This window comes from Hyperoodon ampullatus (genome assembly GCF_949752795.1).
Source record: "Hyperoodon ampullatus genome assembly, chromosome: 9".
Taxonomy (NCBI): domain Eukaryota; kingdom Metazoa; phylum Chordata; class Mammalia; order Artiodactyla; family Ziphiidae; genus Hyperoodon; species Hyperoodon ampullatus.
In genome coordinates this window covers 95,692,442-95,718,097 of record NC_136922.1, presented here as the reverse complement: position 1 = coordinate 95,718,097, position 25,656 = coordinate 95,692,442, and the positions used below count along the sequence as shown (strand labels likewise).

Genomic DNA, 25,656 nt, shown 5'->3' with positions numbered 1-25,656 from the left:
AAGTTGTTTACTAGTATTGCCTGGTTTTTTTTTTTTTTTCTTTTTTTTTTTGTGGTCCGCGGGCCTTTCACTGCTGTGGCCTCTCCCTGTGCTCCAGACGCGCAGACTTAGCTGCCATAGCTCACGGGCCCAGCTGCTCCGCGGCATGTGGGACCTTCCCAGACCGGGACACGAACCCCTGTCCCCTGCATCGGCAGGCAGACTCTCAACCACTGCGCCACCAGGGAAGCCCGTATTGCCTGGTTTTAATTGCTGTGTTCTACTGAAGAGATCAAAAAAGGATAGGAAATCTTCTAGTACCTTTCTTGAAGTTTTTTGTTTTTAATTCTTTCATTTCCCTTTTAGAATTGTTGTAACCGTTTTTCTTGTTTTTCCAAGAAGACATTTTAAGGCCAAAGCTCTATGTCTACTGTTAACTTTATAGTATCTTATTCTACTTTTTAATATATCATCAAAGTATAAATATCATCAAAGTTTTTTTTCTTACTCTTTGGGGAAAATCTGAAAGAATTTCCTGTCCCAGACTCATCTTTTCTAATTACAACTAGGGCTCATAGTGATTTTTCTTCATTCTTCGGATATAAAGTTGCTTTTGTTTGGAAGTTAAGAAACCTGCCTTTCAGGCATTTGTGGTCAGGCCCTGCATTTTCTACCTCCAGCAAGAAAATTTAATTCTAATCAGTTCTAATCAGCTCAGTCTCCTCATTTCCCCCATGCTCTTTGCCCTCTCTAATTTTTTTTCTTTTCTCTTTCTCCCATTCTTTGGGGGAATGGTTCTTTACCCTAACTGCACATGAGTTTTATCTGTGGAGCTTTAAAAAAAAAAAAAAAAAGGAATGTACTTAATTTCCTGGACTGGAAAGAGCCGCTGAACTAGGATTAATATTTCTCTCTTATCCTATTCTGAAGACAGCTTAAATCTTAGCCTCCAGTACTAATTGAATACATATTATGACAAAGACACACCAAGATAAGTGATGGGGGAATAAAAGATGAATAAAACATGTTTCTGATCTCAAAGTAGCTAGTAGACATGAAAAACATAAGCAATTTTAGGATATCAAATTTTGACTATAAAGCAGTTCTGCCTGGGTGGTCAATGAACTCATCATAGAGGGAGTTTGTCATTTTCTGAGATGAAGAGACTTTAAGAAAAACAAGTTTTGAAGGGGCTCTGGGGGACAGATCAAAAGTTGACTTTTGAACATGTTAAGTTTGAGATGCTTATTGGTTATCTTAGTAGAGATATTCAGTAAGCAGTTGGACAAAAAGTCTGGAGTTGAGAGGATAGAGTTGGGTTTAAAAATTTGGGTTTCATCATTTCATATTTGGCATATAAAGCCACAAGATTAGGTGAGATCACTTGGGGAGTAAGTGTAGCTAGAGAAAAGAAGATATCTAATACTTGTTGTGGATATGAGAAATTAGCAAAGGAGTCATAAAGGAAAATATTGTAATATCTGACTGTAGAAGAAATTAGAAATTTCTGTCATTTCTTCTCAAACTTTAATAAGGATCACTTTGTTAAAGTTCGGTAGGTCTGAGATGGGGCCTGAGATTCTGCTACCCTAACAAACTTCCAGAAGATTATGCTGCTGGTAGTCTATGGACCGTGCTTTGAGTAGCAAGACTTTCTGTGACTACAGAGACATAAAGTAAAAAGAAGGAAAGACCGCAACGTTTGTAGGAGAATAAGGATTAATACCCAGAATATCCAGAATAAAGAGTATCTATAAATGAACAAGAAAAAAATAAATGGGGAGAAAGAATACAGATAGGGAATTTTCCATAAAGAAATTAAAATGGTCAATAAACATGAAAAATGCTCAACTTTCTAGGAAATACAAATTGAAACAACAAGATCATCTTTCCCCTTAAGATCAGGAAAAGTTTAAAAGTTTGAAAATATCCAGTGTTGGTGGGATTGTGGGGAAAAGGGTGGACTGATACCCCAGGAGGGTATCTTGGTACCTTTTTCCTTTTGGAAGACCATTTGGCATATTAACTTTTTAAATGTGCATATCCTTCAATCCAGGAATCCTTTGCCTTAGTATCTAAAAGGAAAACTTGTACCTTTGCCCAGAAGGGCATTTCAGAGCTATTCACTGAATTGTTTGAAGTTGAGAAAAATGAAATAATCTAAATGTCCTCTAGTAAGGAATTATTAAATAAACCAAGGGTCCTGAAACCCTTTGCTCACTTATTCTCCCTTGTACATTTTAAAATTGTCTCACATTTTTGGGACTTCCCTGGTGGCTCAGTGGTTAAGAATCCGCCTGCCAATGCAGGGGACATGGGTTCGAGCCCTAGTCCGGGAAGATCCCACATACTGTGGAGCAACTAAGCCGGTGCACCACAACTACTGAGCCTGTGCTCTAGAGCCCACAAGCCACAACTACTGAGTCCACGTGCCACAACTACTGAAGCTCACACACCAGAGCCTGTGCTCTGCAACAAGAGAAGCCACCGCAATGAGAAGTCTGTGCACCGCAATGAAGAATAGGCCCCTCTCACCACTAGAGAAAGCCTGTGTGCAGCAACAAAGACCCAATGCAGCCAAAAAATAAATAAATGAATAAAATTTTTTTAGAAAATTGTCTCATGTTTTTTCATTATAACTTTAATAGTTTAAAAGACCATAATTTCTAGTATATGTTAAGTACGTTTTGGTTACATCTTAAAATTGCAGATTCAAATCATTCAGTTTATAGAGAGTATCATATACCGTATGATAATTTGCAAAGCAGATTCTCACACCACTCAGATAAATTGAACTCATTTTTCATTAAGGAAAAAAAATCTGACTTCTTATTTATCTTAAAATAAACATGTAATATGTGCCTGTATTATGACTTCTGAATTCTAGACTTTGAATTCTCAGCTGGCTGAGACTTCTGAATTCTCAGCTGGCTGGCTGGTTAAATGGATGAGGCTTGGAGCCTTCCCAAGAATGTGTTTCATTAATAAAATAAGGTCTTGCTCTTAATTTTCCCCCCCTTTTTTTCAAGGGATTTTCCTTCTTCTTTTGTTTGTTAGGTGCTTTGAAGTTTATACAGCTCAGAACAGTGCACCTTAGTAGGATTTGAGATGGATAAGAACTTTGCCTTTCTTTTACAAAGTGGAGAATTACAAAGTGGTAATTTTAAAAGGAGAGGAAGAAAGGAGAGCTAGTTCTAAAGCAGATCAATTAGGAAGAGTACAGATAGACATTGAGGATCTGGAAATTGATTCTCCTAAAATCATCCATGTCGACCTAACCTTAGGTTACCGTTGAAGTTTGAAGACCGTTGAAATAAGCAGTGCCATAACAATATTTTGAAATGAATGTTACCTATCTATACTTAATTCAGCCATTTAAAAGGATGCTTATACAACCCTTTAAACGGAGTAAAATACATGTGTATTGACATGGAAAGAATTCTGAGGCATGTTGTTTGGTGAAAAAAGCAAGTGTTAAAAATATTTTAATATGTAATATTTATATTATATATAGTTGTATATTTTATATATGTATATATTTATGGTTTTTTTAGAAGATGTTGGGGGTAGGAGTTTATTAATTTATTTATTTTTGCTGTGTTGGGTCTTCATTTCTGTGCGAGGGCTTTCTCTAGTTGTGGCAAGCGGGGGCCACTCTTCATCGCGGTGCGCGGGCCTCTCACTATCGCGGCCTCTCTTGTTGTGGAGCACAGGCTCCACACGCGCAGGCTCAGTAGTTGTGGCTCACGGGCCCAGTCTCTCTGTGGCATGTGGGACCTTCCCAGACCAGGGCTCGAACCCGTGTCCCCTACATCGGCAGGCAGATTCTCAACCACTGCGCCACCAGGGAAGCCCTATATTTATGTTTTTTACTTGAGTGAAAAGGAGACATGGAAGAATGTATATCAAACTGTAAACAGCACTTACCTTTTTGGCAGGGGGCCCAGCAATGTGGGGAAAGTGAAAAGAGATTTTCATTGCTTGTTCCTGAATACTCATGTATTACTTAAATCTTTTATAGTTGAGAATATATTGTGTTACTAGTGTAGGAGAAAATTTAAAGAAGTTTAATAATAAAAGGGAAAAACCACTATACTAAATGATCTCTAAGGTCTCTAAGCTTTAAATTTCAAGGAACACTGACAGTTACTGCAATATTTTAATAGAAATGTTAAAATATTTCTAATTCATATTCTAAATGATTTGTATTCAAATTCTTTCAAAATATTTTTTAGGTGTGGAATATCAAACAAATGATTAAATTGACACAGGAGCATATAGAGGCCCTACTGGACAAATTTGGTGGGGAGCATAATCCACCATCAATATATCTGGAGGTAAGCTTTTGAGTATCATATATGTAGTAATTTTGAAAAGGAGAAAATGAACTTATAGAAAAGCATTTGTACTGGTAATATTGGTTATTTTAGGGAGTGGGATTAGAAGTAGATATGGGAAGAGAGAATTAGCTTTGTCTTTATTGTACTTTTTAATCTTGTTTCACTTGTTACAATAAATATGTATTATTTTCTAATTTGGAAAATATCAAAACTAAAGGAGAAGTTGTATATAAGCTTCAAAATATCACCCTGGTTTAAAAAAAAAAAAACAGTGAAAAAAAGAGAGAGAGAAAACAGTCTTTTCTGGAGGTCAGCAAACTAGTTACCATATTAGAAAATGGGGAGAATTTTGTGAAATATCTTTTTCCCAGAACAAATCCCCACAAAATAGGTTTTTGCTTCCTTACGGATAAAGTCTACAGTATTTAAATAGCTCAAAATTGCTTAGCCTTACTGTTTGATAGTGCCTTCAGGCTTTTGTATCAAGCCTTTAACATAATTGTAAATTTATTGATTAGTCATTGTTCTTACTCCTATGAGGTAGTAGTTACTGTTATAATCACAGATAGGCTTTCTTGGCATTAGTTTCCTATGTAAGTCACTCAGGTTCCACAGCTAGGAAGCTGTTATGGAATCTAGGCAGTCAGGCTCCACAGCCCACACTGCTTACCATTACACTATACTGGCTGTCTCTATAAAAGCTGGCTCCAACTGTAATCACTAGTCATACTGGGAGATAACCCTAAATTACAAATGATCAGGACCCTAAATTACAAATGATCAGGTTACCATTTGCCTTCAAATGCCAGAAATTTTTAGGCATGGATTGACAGACTCCTAAATGAAAATTCTAATTTAGTAATCTAATTACTTTTAAAGGGTAAGTTAAATCTTCAGTATTTCAAGAGAAAGTAAGCTTGCATTTCTAAAATAAACTTGGAAGTTTGGAAATAACTGCTAATAAACTGTTCTCTTCTTCATATGGCTTATCACAGAGCACACTGCCAGTTAGTATCGGTGCTAGGACTAGAATTCATACCTCTGAATATAGTTAGTGTACTTTTTCACGTCCCATGCTGTCTGTTTTACTTGTATGTATGAGGAGAACAAACAAAGGAGTCATAAGGAGGCAAATAGTCCTGGTGAAAATAGTAATTCTTTGTTAATCAGAATTAGACAACTTAACCAGCAGTTTTTCTGCCAACCAGTTTGTGTCGGGAAACTTGCCCCATCCTCAGATGTAATCCATTTGCATCGATCACCATGTCTCACTGTTGCAGGGATTTACTTCGCCTCCACACACATACGCTTCAGGCTTTTTACTATTTGAATTACATCTAACAAGGACGGTATACAGCAGACTGTACCTCATAGGTTATATCATTAGCACGTAGATTCTTACTCTCAGGGACTAACATTACACAATTTCTCTGTAGAAGGCAATATAGTATAGTGGTTCAGATGAACCATGGAGTCACACACACCCTGTGTTTAAACTCTGGCTCTGCCTTAATTTATGCAGACAGGTTACCTAACCTCCTTATACCTCGCCTCATTGGTAAAATGGGACTGTATCACACATATGGTAATTTAAAGATTAAATTGAGTTTATAATTATGAAATAGCATAGTTCCTGACACATATTAAGTGCTCCATAAATCTTCGATTCATTTGTTCAACAGATAAGTTTTGAGCGCCTGCTGATATTTGTACTTGTCTAAGCTCAGGGGATATAACAAAAAACAACCCCGCCCACCCCACCCCCAGCCAAATCTCTGCCTTCAGATAGCTTGTATGTTAATCAGGGGAGTGGGTTACAGAAAATAAACATAGAAATAATAAAACATTGAACTTACCACCATTTGATATACTGTGAAGAGGAGCCTGGCTGCAGATGACAGTATTCTTCCCTGAGGAAAGTTGACCAGGCCCAGGGAAAAGACTTGTGGGTATTGCTATTTGAAGGCCCTCAAGTGGGTAATCTACTGATCACCCACTGAGACCCACCATCCTCCTTTCTGTCTCTATGAATTTTACTACTCTAGAATGTCACGTAAGTGGAATTCTAACATATTTCCTGTAACTGGCTGATTTCATTTAGCATAATGTCTTCAAGCTTCATAGCATGTGTCAAAATTTTCTTCCTATTTAAGGCTGAATAATACTCCATTGTATGTATATATCACATTTTACTTATCCATTTATCTATCAATGGCTACCTTCAGTGGTTTGTTGTTTCCACCTTTTGGTTACTGTGAATAATGCTGATTTTACTTCTTTTGGGGGTGTATACGCAGAAGTGGAATTACTGAATTATAAGACAATTCTATATTTAATTTTTTAAGGAGTTGCCATTCTCTTTTCCATAAGCAGCTACATTTTGCATTCCCACTAACAATCCTTTATATGCTTGCCAAGACTTATTTTCTGTGTGTGTGTGTGTGTGTGTGTGTTTAATAATAGGCATCCTAATGAGTGTGAAGTGGTATCTCATTGTGGAAATGCAAATCTCCAACTTTGTTCTTCTTTTCTTCTTTTTCAAAATTGTTTTGGCTATTTGGGATCCCTTGAATTTCCTCATGAATTTCAGAATGGATTTTTCTATTTCTCCAAACACATTGCCATTTTGGTAGGGCTTGCATTGAATCTGTAGATTGCTTTGGGTAGTATTGACATCAAGAGTCCTTAACTCTTAAATATGAATGGACAGTTAAGAATAACCAGATAGGGACTTCCCTGGTGGCACAGTGGTTAAGAATCCGTCTGCCAATGCAGGGGACATGGGTTCGAGCCCTGGTCCAGGAAGATCCCACATGCCACGGAGCAGCCTGTGTGCCACAACAACTGAGTCTGTGCTCTAGAGCCTTCGAGCCACAACTACTGAGCCTGCATGCCTAGAGCCCGTGCTCTGCAATAAAACAAGCCACCTCAGTGAGAAGCCCGCACACTGCAACCAAGAGTAGCCCCCACTCGCTGCAACTAGAGAAAGCCAGCGTGCAGCAAGAAGATCCAATGCAGCCAAAAATAAAATAAAGAAAGAAATAATTTTAAAAATTTTAAAAATGATTAATAAGTAAATAACCAGATATTTAAAGAAAGCTATTAACAGGAAAGATAATGGCAGAAATGGTCAAAAGGAACTCAGAAACAGTGCAGAGAACAGAAGAAAATTTGAAAATAACTATAATTAACATCAAAGATAAGAGAAAATATAGCAATCTGTTCTTGTTTCATGGTTGTACTAAAGAAGCAAAAGTAATAGAGAATAAGAAAGAGCTCTTGGAAACTAAAATAGTAAATTAAAATGGCATAACAGAAAATTTAAATGTGTGTATCTGCATGTGCATATAAACAGACAAACAAACAACTGCTATAAAGTTAAAGACGTCTTCCAGAAAGTAGAAAAAAACAAAGATGGAAAATATTAAAGGAAAGATTGGAAAAATTAGAGAATAAGTCTAGGAGATCTATAAAAATTACAAATGTTTTTAATCTGCAAAAAACAAATAACAATTTGTCCAAACATGTAGGGGTTTTAATTTCTGCTCCCATAACAAGAAACATGGAGGTAAATTATTCAAAGATTGTTCTACAGCTCAAGGTTGTCAGACACTGGGGTAGATTGCTGTAGTCCTTTTGGTTTTTCTGTCATAACTGCAGCACATCTGAGAATCGTACTCTAACACAACACGTCAAATCAGAAAGAAGGGATCACAGATGTTCTCTGGTGTACTGAGCCCTTGCAAGGAGGAAAACCTTCCCCCCCAAATCCCTTACAAGTCTTTACATTTCACCAACCAGAATGGGGTTACATACACCCCTAGACTAGTGCCTGTGCTTACATTTCCTGAAATAAGAGGCTAAAAAGTAAAATTTTCCCAGTGTTCATAATTTGGCTTCAGATTAGTTTGTGCACTGGCAGGTAGAAGTTGTGCTATAGCATTTCGAAAGAAACCCCTTTGGTGTTTTCATAGAAAGATAAACCTTTACCTATCTCTCCATTTCTTCCTTTTAGCAGAACAGAATGGAATCACTTATATCACCATCAGAAATCCTTGTGGCTTTCTTTTTTCTATGTACTAATTTATTTAAAAACGAGCTTTTAAGTTCTAGATTTTCTTCAACTGGCATATGAATAATAATTAACATTCTGTTGATTCCCTTGATGATAACTGCAGTGAAATGAACTATTGTACTCTAAAGAATTTCAGGTTTGTCTTTTCAGTCTTTGGTTCCAGTCTTTTCTTTTTACCATCATACAGAGGAAGAAAAGATGAGTTTCCCCTAAAAGTCATTTCCCAGAATTTCTTATTTTTCTCCCAATTCTTCTGTATTTACTTATCCAATAAATTATTTGAATGCCTTCTGTGAGTAAGATATAATGCTAGATGCTTTTCTAGTAGTAGATTCTTCTTTCTAGTCCTGATATATTGGATTCCAGAGGTGAAGGGATAAAGTATCTCGAATAACCCTACATATCTAGTGTTAACACACTGAATCCAAGCTACCACCGAATTTATATGTATGCTGGAGTCCCCTGCAGACAGACAGATGATGACAGTAAAGCTCCTAACATTTATTGAGTGCTTGCTGTGCCAGGAACTGTTCTAAGCATACAGTAGGTCATTTAATCCTCAGCCTGCCCTGTGAGTTATATTTAATATTCTTATTTCCATTTTATAGATGAAGAAGCTCAGGCGCAGAGGATTTTAGTAATAACATGACAAGGATTACACAACTAGTAATGGGGTAGCCAAACTTTGAAGCCAGACATTCTGAATTCAGAACCTGTGTTCTTTTTCTTTTTTTTATGAGTCTTCTAAAACTGCTTACATTTTCCCCACGTGTATGTCTTCTTCTTTTTTATCAGAGCCTGTGCTCTTAATTGCTATATCATTATTATGATGCTGACAGCCTTTCTGATCTGTAGTCTGTGTAGAACCCAGAATAATGCAGAGACATTTATCAAAACAAATACTGCAATGAAAATAATACTGGGACTCCCATGGTGGTCCAGTGGTTAAGATTCTGTGCTTCTAGTACAGGGGGCACAGGTTCAATCCCTGGTCAGGGAAGTTCTGCATACCACTCAGTGTGCCCCCCCCACCAAAATCTGCAAAGAAAATAATACTGGGAGCTAGGTGCTTCCTTTGGAATGCAGAACAGTTCATTAATTATCACTCCTAGGCAGTTTGAAAGATTTCATTGTATCTTGTAAGATTAAGTTCCAAAGAATAAATATAATGAACTCTAATGATAAAAATTTTTTCTTCCACTGCCTTTTCCCATTATGTTTTAATTAAGTACGTCCTTAATTTTCTTCCCATTTTTATTTTTTTATTTATTCTTTTTTTAAAGTCTTTATTGAATTTGTTACAATATTGCTTCTCTTGTTTATGTTCTGGATTTTTTTTTTTTTTTTTTTTTTTGCGGTACGCAGGCCTCTCACTGTTGTGGCCTCTCCCGTTGCAGAGCACAGGCTCTGGATGCGTAGGCTCAGCGGCCATGGCTCACGGGCCCAGCCGCTCCGCGGCATATGGGATCCTCCCAGACCGGGGCACGAACCTGTATCCCCTGCATCAGCAGGCGGACTCTCAACCACTGCGCCACCAGGGAGGCCCTATGTTCTGGTTTTTTGGCCATGAGGCATGTGGGATCTTAGCTCCCCGACCAGGGATTGAACCCAAACCCCCTGCATTGGGAAGCGAAGTCTTAGCCACTGGACTGCCAGGGAAGTCCCCATCTTCCCATTTTTAATTGGGAAATAATTCATATACCATAAGATTCACTTTTTTTAAAGTGTACAATTGCATAGTTTATAGCATATGCACAGAATTGTACAGTCATCACCACCATCTAATTCCAAAACATTTTCATCACCTCAAAAAGAAACCCTTTACCCATTGGCAGTCGTTCTCTCCAGCCCCTGGCAACCACTGATCTACTTTTTAAATCTATGGATTTGCCTATTTGGACATTTTGTGTAAATGGAATCATACACAATGTGGCCTTTTGTGACAGGCTGCTTTCACCTTAGCAGAACGTTTTCAAAATTCAACCATGTTGGGCTTCCCTGGTGGTGCAGTGGTTGGGAGTCCACCTGCCGATGCAGGGGATGTGGTTCGTGCCCCGGTCCGGGAAGATCCCACATGCCGCGGAGCGGCTGGGCCCGTTTGCCATGGCCGCTGAGCCTGCGCGTCTGGAGCCTGTGCTCTGCGACGGGAGAGGCCACAACAGTGAGAGGCCCGCGTACAGCAAAAAAAAAAAATTCAACCATGTTGTAGCATGTAGCATTCATTGTAGCATTTATTCCTTTCTATGGCTAATATTCTATCATGTGGATATGTCACATTTTGTTTATCCATTAATCAACTGATGGACGTTTAGGTTTCCTCTTTTGGGCTATCATGAATAAAGCTGCTATGAACATTCATGTACAAGTTTTTGTGGTAGGCATATGTTTTCAGTTCTTTTAGTTATGTACCTAGGAATGGAATTGCTGTGTCCTTTGGTAACTCTGTGTTTTAACTTTTTGAGGAACTACCAGACTGTTTTCCAAAGTGGCTACACCATTTTACATTCCCACAAGCAATGTGTGAGGGTTCCAGTTCCTATACATCATCACCAACACTTGTTATTTTCCATTTATTATTATTATTGCCGTCCTAGTAGGTGTGAATTGGCATCTCATTGTGGTATTTTGATTTGTAATTCTTTGGTGATTAATGATATTAAGCATCTTTTTCATGTGCTTGTTAGCCATTTGAATATATTCTTGGGAAAAATGTCTATTCAAATCCTTTGCCCATTTAAAAAACTGGGTTGTCTTTTTATTACTGAGTTGTAAGAGTTCTTTATATATTCTTGGTAGGAAATTCTTATCAGATATGATTTGCAAATATTTTCTCCCATTCTGTGGGATGTCTTTTTTTCACTCTTTTGATAGTGTCTTTTTTGTGTGTGTGTGTGTGTGGTATGCGGGCCTCTCACTGTTGTGGCCTCTCCCGTTGCGGAGCACAGGCTCCGGACGTGCAGGCTCAGCGGCCATGGCTCACGGGCCCAGCCGCTCCGCAGCATGTGGGATCCTCCCGGACCAGGGCACGAACCCGTGTCCCCTGCATCGGCAGGCGGACTCTCAACCACTGCGCCACCAGGGAAGCCCCTGATAGTGTCTTTTGAAGCACAAAAGCTTTAATTTTGATGAAGTCAAGTTTATCGACTTTTTCTTTGGTTGCTGTGTTTTGGTGTGTCATCTAAGAAACCATTGCCTAATCCAGGGTCATGATGATTTACTTCTATGTTTTCTCTAAGAGTTTTCTAGTTTTAGCTCTTACTTTTAAGTGTATGATACACTTTGAGTTAATTTTGTAATATGATGTTAGGTAGTGGTCCAACTTCATTCTTCTGTATGCAGATATTCAGTTGTACCAGTAACATTGTCAAAAACCAGTTAACCATAAATGTAAGGCTTTTTTTCTGGACTCTCAATCTATTGTGTTTTTTTATATGTGTATCAATATCATGTGTTTTGATTACTGTAGCTTTATAGTAACTTTTGAAATCAGGAAATGTAAATCTCCAAACTGTTCTTTTTCAAGATTGTTTTGGTTATTCCAAGTACTTTGTACTTCTGTGTGAATTTTAAGATCAGCTTGTCCATTTCTGCATAGAAAGCCAGCTGGAATTTTGATAAGGATTGCATTGAACCTGTAGATCAATTTGAGGAGTATTTTCATCTTAATAATGTTGTGTTCTTACATTCTTTTTTAAGTTCAAAAACAAATGAACTATACTTCAGTTTGAAAAAAGAATCCAGTAAATGAATGAATGAATGAATAAATAAATAAATAACATGAGCTGTGCCCTCAACTACCTTATAGTTCAGTAGAGTCATTTTGAGAACTCAGCAAAGTAATACAGTAATAATGATAAGAACTAGTACTACTTATTACTACTAATAAAAGTATTTATTGGGTTTTTGCTGTAATAACTTCCTCTGCTAGTATTATTTCACTTAATGCTCACAAAGTTTTTTCACAAATGATTGTTTAAAAAGCCATATAAAGAAGAGTGTGGTAATACTCCAAAGGAGGTGAAAAGAAAATACCGATTTTGGATTTTTACCAAGCAGGTCTTTGAATTAAACTTTGAAAAATAAGTAGGATTTTGATGAGAAGGAATAGGGTTTTGGAAAAGCTGCCTCCTGAAGAAATATCTGGCTTCTGAAGCTTCTTGAAGCACCAAAGGAATTTTGTTGATGGTGGTAATGGTGCTTGAGGTGTATGTTTATGTGGGAGGACTTGCTCAAGTTTGTAGGGTAAGAAAACAGAGAAAAAGGGAAAGTTGGAAGATATGAGAGAAAATGGAGATAATGATGAACCAAGGCCTCCACAGAAGAGGCTCTAAACACCCAGTGTTAATACTAAATTGAGAGCAAAAGAAGGATGGGGAAAGATGGAGAGAATTGATTGGACAAAGAAAGAAGAGGAAGCTTTTATTTGATGGCTTTGATCTTCAGAGTAAATTTGAAGGTAATGCTATTTTCTTGAGTGAATTAAAGGTTGGGGGATGAAGTTAGGATCCAGAGAAGCATAGGAAAGGTGGGAGTAAGTATTGTGAGAAATGTAATACGAATTAAAAATAAGTACAGGGGCTTCCCTGGTGGCGCAGTGGTTGGGAATCTGCCTGCCAATGCAGTGGACACGGGTTCGAGCCCTGGTCTGGAAAGATCCCACATGCCGCACAGCAGCTAAACCTGTGTGCCACAACTACTGAGCCTGTGGTCTAGAGCCTGGGAACCACAACTACTGAGCCCACGTGCTACAACTACTGAAGCCCGTGCGCCTAGAGCCTGTGCTCCGCAACAAGAGAAGCCACCGCAATGAGAAGCCCGCGCGCTGCAGTGAAGAGTAGCCCCCGCTCTCCGCAACTAGAGAAAGCCCGCGCGTAGCAACGAAGACCCAACGCAACCAAAAATAAATAAATAAATAAATAAATTTAAAAAATAAATAAATAAGTACAAATTTTCATATAGTAGTGTGAAAGACTAATTTCCATGAATTGTTAATGGAACCAGTTGGCCTTGTTTTATTATTTTCTTCAGTAATGTGTGGTAACCTGAGAGAAAGAATGGAGTAATTGAATGATAGAATTTACCCAAAGTTGGTATTTTGACAAGCAAGTTGGTAAAAGAATAAGAAGAATTAACCAGACAATCTAAGATGTTACCATTGGCATTGTTGGAATGGTGAGCCACAAAGTATGGGAAGTAAAACAGCAAAGAAATCTGAAAAACCTTAAGGGATTAATGTTGACAATGAACAGATTAGTGTGGTAGTGAGGGTGACATTTAAGACAGTGGGATAAGTGTGTGTGCATAGGGGTATGGGAGGTTCCCAGTTGAGATCTTGTCATCATTTGGAACTCTTTGGTAAAGAACTGTTTGTATCTCTGGATCTTGAAGTTAGAGTAGAAACAAATGCCTTTATAGATACGAGGTTTAGAGAACTTCAAGGCAAGAGTGTTGTACGAGTAATCAGCATCCACACGGAATGCAGCAGGGATAATGGGGTGAAAAGAGTCAGACCAGGTTCAAAACAAGGTAGGCAAGTACCTTGGTAGATTGCAGCTATGAGGATGGAGAGAGGTGGAATAAGTAAATGTTTTGTACTTAAGGAAGAGTTATTGATAAATGCAGTGAAATAATAGATTGTAATCCACAGTGGAGAGAACAATATATTTTTAAAAATTAAGGCTAATATTTTGGTAAAGAAATAACATTCAGAAAATTTGTTTACATTTATTACTTTTCCTAAGCCTAACTTTGTGTAGTAAATGTACTTGCCCAGGTGACAGTAAATAAGAATATTTCATCTACGCAAGGAGGAATTTTTGTCTCCCAGGCTGCATGTACATAATCTTCAAAGTGTAGGAATTGTGTTAGTCTTCATTTTTGTGGTTTGAGCCCAAACACTACTAGGTACATGTGTGCTCAATATATATTTATTGAATGATCGAAATCTCAATAAGTGGATCATACTGAAAAAGATGCCCTTAAGTAATTAATCGAACTGAAAGCTAAATAGAAATACAGCTCAGAAAATTTTGGACTGATTTGGTTATAATGCCTGAGATGCTGTGAAACATTTCATGGTCAGCGTTGGACAACTATTAGATTGTAAAGGAGAGGGCATTTTGGTGTAGTTTAGGCCCTTCAGTAGCTCATTTTAGTATTTTCCCTCCCCAAGCCCCCAAACATTATATGGTAGTATCAAGCATATCAGGTGTGGCCTATATTGAAATGAAATTTCTCCTTTATTCTCCTCTACCTTAGATAATTCTCCCTTGCTTATAAAATGAAGTTCAGGCTTCATAACATAGTATATACATTCTCTACAAGCTGGTCCGTTACCCACTTTTCCAGTCTTATTATTTGTGTTCCTGTTCTTCACTTACATTTCACAAACATCTGTTGATCCCTTGATATGTCCCAGGTATTATATGACGTTCAGCTCTACTAGTCCATAGTTTTCCTCTATGTCTTAAAATTTCTTACCTCCTTACTCTGTTACAAAATTTCTTCTGTGCTACACAGTACTCTCTTCTCCCTACTTAACTCCATCTATCTAAATGCTAACCTTTTAAGACCCCCCTCTTTCCTTACTCTTGTCTTGTATCAAGAACATTCTTTGTTTATTTCTCATGTACAATACTTGCACAAATAAAAATGCATCCATCTGCTTCTTTGTAGCCTAATAAGTGATGGGAAATGCCATTTTTTAAAATCTTTGATTCTTTTAAATCTTTTTCAATCTTTGTAGCCTTTCATAAATCTTTATAGTGTTGCATCTATTTGGGGTGGTAGGGAGACATGGTGGATTATAGTGTGGGGGAAGGTGATTACTACTGCCTCAAAGAACTATGGACACATACATTCCAATTCATTCCATCTCTTTATTTTTGGTATCATTCTGTTTCCAAGATTCTTCCTACTTTTAGAATATGATATCTTATGTGATCATTTGACCTTATAGCTTTAGTAAAATAAAACGTCTAGAAAGATACCCTGATGGATAATGGCCTCAAAATTTCTTGACTGCAGGGTGTAAACTACCTTTTCAAACAAAATTCTATTCTCTAAGCAGTATTTGATGGGAAAGAGGAGGTCATAAGATATCCATAGTGAGTAAAAGAAGGTATTTTAACTAATAGCTGTTTCAGAAAAAAAAAAAAAAGTGGCAGTTATACATCCTCTAATCCCTGTTGAGGTGATTTTGGTGGTAATGGTGAGATCTGACACTGTCTACCTTAGTCTTGTTTTTTGACAGATCTCTCTAACACCTCATCTCCTCCTCAACCTCTCTCTCAGTTCTTTAGAGAGAGAGAGTCAGAGAGAAGTATAAACCTTATAATGCCCACAACTTTTCTGGAAAAACAATTAATAGAGAGGGTATTCATCGGTGATGTATTAGTATTTTATCTTATGTTAGATATGTAGTTTGGAATATAAATTGTGATTTGGCCAGAAAATTGCAAATACTGGTTTTTTTAAAATTAATATTCATTACTATTATAGACATATATGTGTGTGTGTGTGTCAGTTTCTAGATGTAGTGTCTTGTAACAAAAGATTTATCAATTTAAAGGTAAAAGTACTAATTTACAATACTTCCAGCACTTATTTTGTAATTTGTAATACAAAATCGTGTTAGCTAGGTTATAAAGAGATTATAATCAAAGACTTAAATTTCATATTTCCTTTTGTTACTGTCAGGAAAAAGTCCAGATTCAATGTAAGTCTACTTTATTTTATAGGCCTATGAAGAATACACCAGCAAGCTAGATGCCCTCCAACAAAGAGAACAACAGTTATTGGAATCCCTGGGGAATGGAACTGATTTTTCTGTTTCTAGCTCTGCATCAACAGACACCGTTACATCTTCTTCCTCTTCTAGCCTTTCAGTGCTGCCTTCATCTCTTTCAGTTTTTCAAAATCCCACAGATGTGTCACGGAGCAACCCCAAGTCACCACAAAAACCTATCGTTAGAGTCTTCCTGCCCAATAAACAGAGGACGGTGGTGAGTCAACTTTAATATCATCATTGCTTTTTCTTTGTATTTTTCAGAAAGCCTAGTTGTTGAAAATGAAATGTGATACCCAGTGGTCATGCAAATGTAAGCATCCGTTTCAAACAAGAATGGGAAAGACATAATTATTTGGTGCCTAAGTCTGTGTTCCTTAACTGGAACAAATTGCATTGTTTTTAGTGTCAGATTTGACATTTATACCTGTCTGTCAAACTTGAACCACACTCAAGTCTTGAGTCCTAGTGCCAGGGCTCCAAATAAAGGTTAAAGTTTCCCTTGTGAATTCTTAACTATAGACCTGTTCTTATCATAGCGTGTGGGGTTCATAATTATATTACCTGTATTATTCAGGAATTCTTAACCCAAGAAATTAACAACTGCTCCTGAAGTGGTAATAGCATTCAGGCACTGGGCAGAAACAAATGCAAACCCTCCCTTAGCCCATATAGGTCTCGTGGAATTCACATATGGAAGGCCTCAATGACAAGGTCAAAATCATAAGTTATAATATGCAAGGAAACAGTCTACCATCAGTGCATTAGAAGACTTAAAAATAGCAGGATTAGATTCCTAAGAAGGAACCAAATAGAATTTCTAGGTGGCCTTAAAATTTAAAACTCAGTGGATGAGTCATCATCTCTGAAGTATTATTACTAAAAATGATTGTGTTGAATGTTAAGCTTCTGGACTTTCCATTTTATAATAAACACGGGATAAAGGGAAAAGTTAAGCACCATGAGGGAGCAATTAGACAAATTCAGAAGGTGGACATTCTATAACACAAACCGCCTGGACTCAGTGTTGTGGAGGATAAAAGGTTGGGGATTATTCTACACTGAGTAAGACTAAAGAGACAAAACAGACAAATGCGCTGTGTGATCCTGGTTTGGGGCCAGGGTGGGGAAGAGCTGTAGAAGTCCTTCTTGAGATAGGAAATGTTGCGTGTTGATTGAATATGATGTGTTCTTATGGAATTATTAGTTTTCTTAAGTGTGACAATAGAGATATTTTTATGTAGGAGAATGTCTTTATTCTTAGGAAATACATGCTTAAATATTTAGGGGTAAATTGTCACGATGCCTGCAACCCCCCTCCCACCCCTTTTTTGAAATAAAACTTACATATAGTAAAGTGTACAAATCTCAAGTGTACAGCTCAGTGACTTTCTACATGTGTAAGTGCCTTGCAGACCAAGATATAGAACATTTCTAATGTGAGTGTTCTCTTGTGCTCCCTCAATTCAGTGACCACCTTCAAAAGTAACCACTATTCTGAATTCTATCTCAATCAGTCAATTTAGAACTTACTTTCACATGGTATGATGCAAACAAAATGTTAAAGAGAGAAAACAAATATGAAAAAATAATTTTAGGATCTGAGAGAACTTGGATGTTAATTGTACCACTCCTAATTTTCTGTGTTTAAAATTTTTCGTAGTAGAGTTGGAAAAATTCAAAGAACATAGAACAAAAGAAAAATAGAAAGTTAAAAAGAAACAGTTGCCACTAGGAAAAAAAACCTGATGAACATATTCATGCTGATTTGAGGAAGTAGCAACGGTTTAGAAAAGAACATTCATAAGGTTTTTAACTTTTTTATTTAGGAAACTTACTTATATGGAAAAGTATAAAGGACAATATATTAAACACCTGTGTTTAGTCACCTACAATGAACAAGTATTAATGTTTGTTATATTTGCTTCATATTACACACACAGACACACACACACACATACATATATAACATATATCCGTACATACATATATATATTTAGGTTCCTCTTACCTGTCCCATTCCCTTCCCAAACATCCTTCATCCCACCTTGTCCCCCAAGAAGTAGCCACTATGATAAATGTGTGGGGTACATTCAATCGATATTTTTATATTTTACTACATGCATATGTACCTATAAGCATTTTTTTAATATATAAAATAGTATGATACTGTATGTAATGTTCAACATCTTGTCCTTTTTATTCAAAATTGTAATTTCAAGGTATACATACGTATGTGTTGATACATATAGGTCTGATTCTTTTCAATTTAACATAGTTTATCCTGACAGACATCTAGGTTATGTTCAGTTTTTTTGTTATTACTAACAGTGCTAAAATATGAACATCTTTATACAGGACTCTTTGTCTACAAGTAATGGGGTATTTCCAAGTTGCAGACCTGTAAGTGGATCTCTCAATGGGAAATGCAGATTTGGTTCAAAGGCTGTAAATACCAGGTGTCTGAAAAAAAATATCTAAAACTACTAAATTAATTTTAACATCTGTGGGGAGGAAGCTCTCAAAGCAGCTTATCTTTTTTGATTTCCTCTGTGTCTAACAATTAATAGGTGTGATTGCATCTAACATAATGAAAAGAAGGACAGTGGGAACAGATAGGGCAATGTTGGATCCTTCAAAATCATGCCTTGGTTGTGTGATAATTAAAGCAAGAAATGTTTATGGAATGGAAGAGATAAGGAGAAGCTAAACAAGCTGTTCTCGTTTTAGCCAGTTTGAGGAAAAACATGTAAAGAGCACAAAAACGTGTAGGAAACTCTAACTCTCTTACTAGCACAAGTAAGTAGTTTTAATGGAATAGATTGAGTAAAGGGACATCATTAGAGTAAATGCTAGAACCCCAGGGAATACCCTCCCTCTCCCTTTGTTTTTAGCAAAAGCAAAGCAGAAACCTCTAAGATCTGCAAGTGATGAAAGAGAGTTACACATTCCACCCTTTTGTAGACAAGAAGAATACCTGTTGCATAGTGGTTTACAGTTTGTAAAAATGTTCCACCATACTCTCATTTGATCCTCATAGTAACTTTGTAAGACAGAGTACTATATGCAGCAGTATTAACTCATGTTGATAATTAAAATACTGTGTTTGGGCTTTCCTGGTGGCGCAGTGGTTGGGAGTCCGCCTGCCGATGCAGGGGACACGGGTTCGTGCCCTGGTTCGGGAAGATCCCACATGCCGCGGAGCAGCTGGGCCCGTGAGCCATGGCCGCTGAGCCTGCGTGTCCGGAGCCTGTGCTCCGCAACGGGAGAGGCCACAACAGTGAGAGGCCCGCGTACCGCAAAAAAAATAAAAAATAAAAAAATAAAAAATACTGTTTAATTTTAATAAAATAGCTGTGAAGTCTGGGACATTCTTGACTCTTCATAAATTCTATTAACTTTTGCCACAGTGAAAGGACTTAATCTGTTGCTAGATAAGTTTTCCTCCTTGGAGGTCTAATGAGGTAATTGATTAAATTTAGTTTTGGTTTTCGATTTAATTGGGACCAGCAATTTAGGAGTAAAAGACCTACCACCTTTATCACTTCTTCTTTGTCAGTTAAATACAACTTGACCAGGAGGCATACTTAATTCTAAAATCGCTTTCACTTTAGGAAGTTTTGGTAGTATATATAGTCAGCCTCTTTTTACTTTAAAAAGACCATATTATAAGCAGATCATATTAAGTTTTTCCTTTTATTGTGAATTGGTTTAACAGTCTATAATAATAAACTATATTATGACTGGTTTAACAGTCCTAAAAAAGGACTTGACATCAAGATAAATTATGATAAAATCAGGAAGCTATAAATTTAGGTTTATTTTAAAAACTCATATGTTAGCATGTATAATCTGTGCCAGTTTATACAAGGAGATCTCAGTGTATCATGAAGTTTACTTAAAGCATGTAATAAAGTCTGCATTGTAAAGAATTTAAACTACCAAATTGATCTACTAGCTCAGATAATTAAACATGTAGTAACTGTGATGGCCACCTGAATTTTGATGGCCACTCCTTTAAGAAGGAGTTCTTAAGGTTTTAAGAGAACATTTTATATGGAAAATTTTAAACATACACAAAAGTAGGGTAGTGTGGTGGACCATCATGAATCCATTGATAAAAGATGATTTATATTCACTTTAAAAACTGGTATGTTACAGTTTAGACTGATACATTTTGTTTTGGCCTAAATTTTCCTTTGGCAAATATTCAGATGATTACATTGACTATAGATCTTTGTTTGTTAAGGTAGGATGCTTGTTTTTAAATTATTTTAGAGAAAAGTTATTGCTGCTTTGACAGCCTAATCAGGGACATTTAATTTTGTAATTTGGAGAAGAGGCATTAACCTGGTTCTTTTGAAAATATCTTTTTAGTCTTTTCAGTCTTAAAATTTGAGACAGTGCTCCCATTCCCCTTCTCCTTTTTGAATAGGTAACTCTTTTTTTTTTTTTTTTACATCTTTATTGGAGTATAATTGCTTTACAGTGGTGTGTTAGTTTCTGCTTTATAACAAAGTGAATCAGTTATACATATACATATGTTCCCATATCTCTTCCTTCTTGCATCTCCCTCCCTCCCACCCTCCCTATCCCACCCCTCTAGGTGGTCACAAAGCACCGAGCTGATCTCCCTGTGCGATACGGCTGCTTCCCACTATCTATCTACCTTACGTTTGGTAGTGTATATATGTCCATGCCTCTCTTTCGCTTTGTCACAGCTTACCCTTCCCCCTCCCCTTATCCTCAAGTCCATTCTCAAGTAGGTCTGTGTCTTTATTCCCGTTTTACCCCTAGGTTCTTCATGACATTTTTTTTTAATTCCATATATATGTGTTAGCATACGGTATTTGTCTTTCTCTTTCTGACTTACTTCACTCTGTATGACAGACTCTAGGTCCATCCACCTCATTACAAATAGCTCAGTTTCGTTTCTTTTTATGGCTGAGTAATATTCCATTGTATATATGTGCCACATCTTCTTTATCCATTCATCCGATGATGGACACTTAGGTTGTTTCCAGCTCCGGGCTATTGTGAATAGAGCTGCAATGAACATTTTGGTACATGTCTCTTTTTGAATAACGGTTTTCTCAGGGTATATGCCTAGTAGTGGGATTGCTGGATCATATGGTAGTTCTATTTTTAGTTTTTTAAGGAACCTCCATACTGTTCTCCATAGTGGCTGTACCAATTCACATTCCCACCAGCAGTGCAAGAGTGTTCCCTTTTCTCCACACCCTCTCCAGCATTTATTGTTTCTAGATTTCTTGATGATGGCCATTCTAACTGGTGTGAGATGATATCTCATTGTAGTTTTGATTTGCATTTCTCTAATGATTAATGATGTTGAGCATTCTTTCATGTGTTTGTTGGCAATCTGTATATCTTCTTTGGAGAAATGTCTGTTTACGTCTTCTGCCCATTTTTGGATTGGGTTGTTTGTTATTTTGTTATTGAGCTGCATGAGCTGCTTGTAAATTTTGGAAATTAATCCTTTGTCAGTTGCTTCATTTGCAAATATTTTCTCCCATTCTGAGGGTTCTCTTTTGGTCTTGTTTATGGTTTCCTTTGCTGTGCAAAAGCTTTGAAGTTTCATTAGGTCCCATTTGTTTATTTTTGTTTTTATTTCCATTTCTCTAGGAGGTGGGTCCAAAAGGATCTTGCTGTGATTTATGTCATAGAGTGTTCTGCCTGTGTTTTCCTCTAAGAGTTTGATAGTTTCTGGCCTTACATTTAGGTCTTTAATCCATTTTGAGTTTATTTTTGTGTATGGTGTTAGGGAGTGTTCTAATCTCATACTTTTACATGTACCTGTCCAGTTTTCCCAGCACCACTTATTGAGAGGCTGTCCTTTCTCCACTGTACATTCCGGCCTCCTTTATCAAAGATAAGGTGACCTTATGTGCGTGGGTTTATCTCTGGGCTTTCTATCCTGTTCCATTGATATATATTTCTGTTTTTGTGCCAGTACCATACTGTCTTGATTACTGTAGCTTTGTAGTATAGTCTCAAGTCAGGGAGCCTGATTCCTCCAGGTCTGTTTTTCATTCTCAAGATTGCTTTGGCTATTCGGGGTCTTTTGTGTTTCCATACAAATTGTGAAATTTTTTGTTCTAGTTCTGTGAAAAATGCCAGTGGTAGTTTGATAGGGATTGCATTGAATCTAGATTGCTTTGGGTAGTAGAGTCATTTTCACAATGTTGATTCTTCCAATCCAAGAACATGGTACATCTCTCCATCTATTTGTATCATCTTTAATTTCTTTCATCAGTGTCTTATAATTCTCTGCATACAGGTCTTTTGTCTCCTTAGGTAGGTTTATTCCTAGATATTTTATTATTTATGTTGCAGTGGTAAATGGGAGTGTTTTCTTAATTTTACTTTCAGATTTTTCATCATTAGTGTATAGGAATGCCAGAGATTTCTGTGCATTAATTTTGTATCCTGCTACTTTACCAAATTCATTGATTAGCTCTAGTAGTTTTCTGGTAGCAAATTTAGGATTCTCTATATATAGTATCATGTCATCTGCAAACAGTGACAGCTTTACTTCTTCTTTTCTGATTTGGATTCCTTTTATTTCCTTTTCTTCTCTGATTGCTGTGACTAAAACTTCCAAAACTATGTTGAATAAGAGTGGTGAGAGTGGGCAACCTTGTCTTGTTCCTGATCTTAGTGGAAATGGTTTCAGTTTTTCACCATTGAGGACAATGTTGGCTGTGGGTTTGTCATATATGGCCTTTATTATGTTGAGGAAAGTTCCCTCTATGCCTACTTTCTGCAGGGTTTTTATCATAAATGGGTGTTGAATTTTGTCGAAAGCTTTCTCTGCATCTACTGAGATGATCATATGGTTTTTCTCCTTCAATTTGTTAATATGGTGAATCACATTGATTGATTTGCGTATATTGAAGAATCCTTTCATTCCTGGAATAAACCGCACTTGATCATGATGTATTATCCTTTTAATGTGCTGTTGGATTCTGTTTGCTAGTATTTTGTTGAGGATTTTTGCATCTGTGTTCCTCAGTGATATTGGCCTGTAGTTTTCTTTCTTTGTGACATCTTTGTCTGGTTTTGGTATCAGGGTGATGGTGGCCTCGTAGAATGAGTTTGGGAGTGTTCCTCCCTCTGCTATATTTTGGAAGAGTTTGAGAGGGATAGGTGTTAGCTCTTCTCAAAATGTTTGATAGAAGTCACCTGTGAAGCCATCTGGTGCTGGGCTTTTGTTTGTTGGAAGATTTTTAATCACAGTTTCAATTTCAGTGCTTGTGATTGGTCTGTTCATATTTTCTATTTCTTCCTGATTCAGTCTTGGCAGGTTGTGCATTTCTAAGAATTTGTCCATTTCTTCCAGGTTGTCCATTTTATTGGCATAGAGCTGCTTGTAGTAATCTCTCATGATCTTTTGTATTTCTGCAGTGTCAGTTGTTACTTCTCCTTTTTCATTTCTAATTCTGTTGGTTTGCGTCTTCTCCTTTTTTTCTTGATGAGTCTGGCTAATGGTTTATCAATTTTGTTTATCTTCTCAAAGAACCAGCTTTTAGTTTTATTGATCTTTGCTATAGTTTCCTTCATTTCTTTTTCATTTATTTCTGATCTGATCTTTATGATTTCTTTTCTTCTGCTAACTTTGGGGGTTTTTTGTCCTTCTTTCTCTAATTGCTTTAGGTGCAAGGTTAGGTTGTTTATTCGAGATGTTTCCTGTTTCTTAAGGTAGGATTGTATTGCTATAAACTTCCGTCTTAGAACTGCTTTTGCTGCATCCCATAGGTTTTGGGTCGTCATGTCTCCATTGTCATTTGTTTCTAGGTATTTTTTTGATTTCCTCTTTGATTTCTTCAGTGATCACTTCGTTATTAAGTAGTGTATTGTTTAGCCTCCATGTTTGTATTTTTTAGAGATCTTTTCCTGTAATTGATATCTAGTCTCATAGAGTTGTGGTCGGAAAAGGTACTTCATACAATTTCAATTTTCTTAAGTTTACCAAGGCTTGATTTGTGACCCAAGATATGATCTATCCTGGAGAATGTTCCATGAGCACTTGAGAAAAATGTGTCTTCTATTGTTTTTGGATGGAATGTCCTATAAATATCAATTAAGTCCATCTTGTTTATTGTATCATTTAAAGCTTGTATTTCCTTATTTATTTTCATTTTGGATGATCTGTCCATTGGTGAAAGTGGAGTGTTAAAGTCCCCTACTATGAATGTGTTACTGTCGATTTCCCCTTTTATGGCTGTTAGTATTTGCCTTATGTATTGAGGTGCTCCTATGTTGGGTGCATAAATATTTACAATTGTTATATCTTCTTCTTGGATTGATCTGTTGATCATTATGTAGTGTCCTTCTTTATCTCTTGTAATAGTCTTTATTTTAAAGTCTATTTTGTCTGATATGAGAATTGCTACTTCAGTTTTCTTCTGGTTTCCATTTGCATGGAATATCTTTTTCCATCCCCTCACTTTCAGTCTGTATGTGTCCCTACGTCTGAAGTGGGTCTGTTGTAGACAGCATATATATGCTGTCTTGTTTTTGTATCCATTCAGCCAGTCTGTGTCTTTTGGTGGGAGCATTTAATCCATTTACATTTAAGGTAATTATCGATATGTATGTTCCTGTTCCCATTTTCTTAATTGTTTTGGGCTTGTTATTGTAGGTCTTTTCCTTCTCTTGTGTTTCTTGCCTAGAGAAGTTTCTTAACACTTCTTGTAAAGCTGGTTTGGTGGTGCTGAACTCTCTCAGCTTTTGCTTGTCTGTAAACGTTTTAATTTCTCCATCAAATCTGAATGAGATCCTTGCTGGGTAGAGTAATCTTGGTTGTAGGTTTTTCTCCTCCATCACTTTAAATATGTCCTGCCAGTCTCTTCTGGCTTGCAGAGTTTCTGCTGAAAGATCAGCTGTTAACCTTATGGGGATTCCCTTGTGTGTTACTTGTTGTTTTTCCCTTGCTGCTTTTAATATGTTTTCTTTGTATTTAATTTTTGACAGTTTGATTAATATGTGTTGTGGCGTGTTTCTCCTTGGATTTATCCTGTATGGGACTCTCTGTGCTTCCTGGACTTGATTAACTATTTCCTTTCCCATATTAGGGAAGTTTTCAACTATAATCTCTTCAAATATTTTCTCAGTCCCTTTCTTTTTCTCTTCTTGTTCTGGGACCCCTATAATTGGAATGTTGGTGTGTTTAATATTGTCCCAGAGGTCTCTGAGACTGTCCTCAGCTCTTTTCATTCTTTTTTCTTTATTCTGCTCTGCAGTAGTTATTTCCACTATTTTATCTTCTAGGTCACTTATCCGTTCTTCTGCCTCAGTTATTCTGCTATTGATCCCTTCTAGAGTATTTTTAATTTCATTTATTGTGTTGTTCATTGTTGCTTGTTTCCTCTTTAGTTCTTCTAGGTCCTTGTTAAATGTTTCTTGCATTTATTCTATTTCCAAGATTTTGGATCATCTTTACTATCATTATTCTG

At 36.9% G+C, this 25,656-nt stretch overlaps 1 protein-coding gene across 3 annotated transcripts in view; it reads left to right on the top strand.

Annotated features, from left to right (window-relative positions):
* Positions 1-25,656, top strand: part of BRAF (B-Raf proto-oncogene, serine/threonine kinase) — a gene marked incomplete at both ends in the record, with an annotated part of 154,030 nt that overhangs the window by 55,166 nt on the left and 73,208 nt on the right. For all 3 annotated transcript variants that reach the window (XM_079710944.1, XM_079710946.1, XM_079710945.1), the window contains 2 exons: positions 4,215-4,316; positions 16,134-16,397. In XM_079710944.1, coding sequence (XP_079567070.1) covers positions 4,215-4,316; positions 16,134-16,397 — 366 coding nt within the window. The remainder of the gene's footprint in view (positions 1-4,214; positions 4,317-16,133; positions 16,398-25,656) is intronic.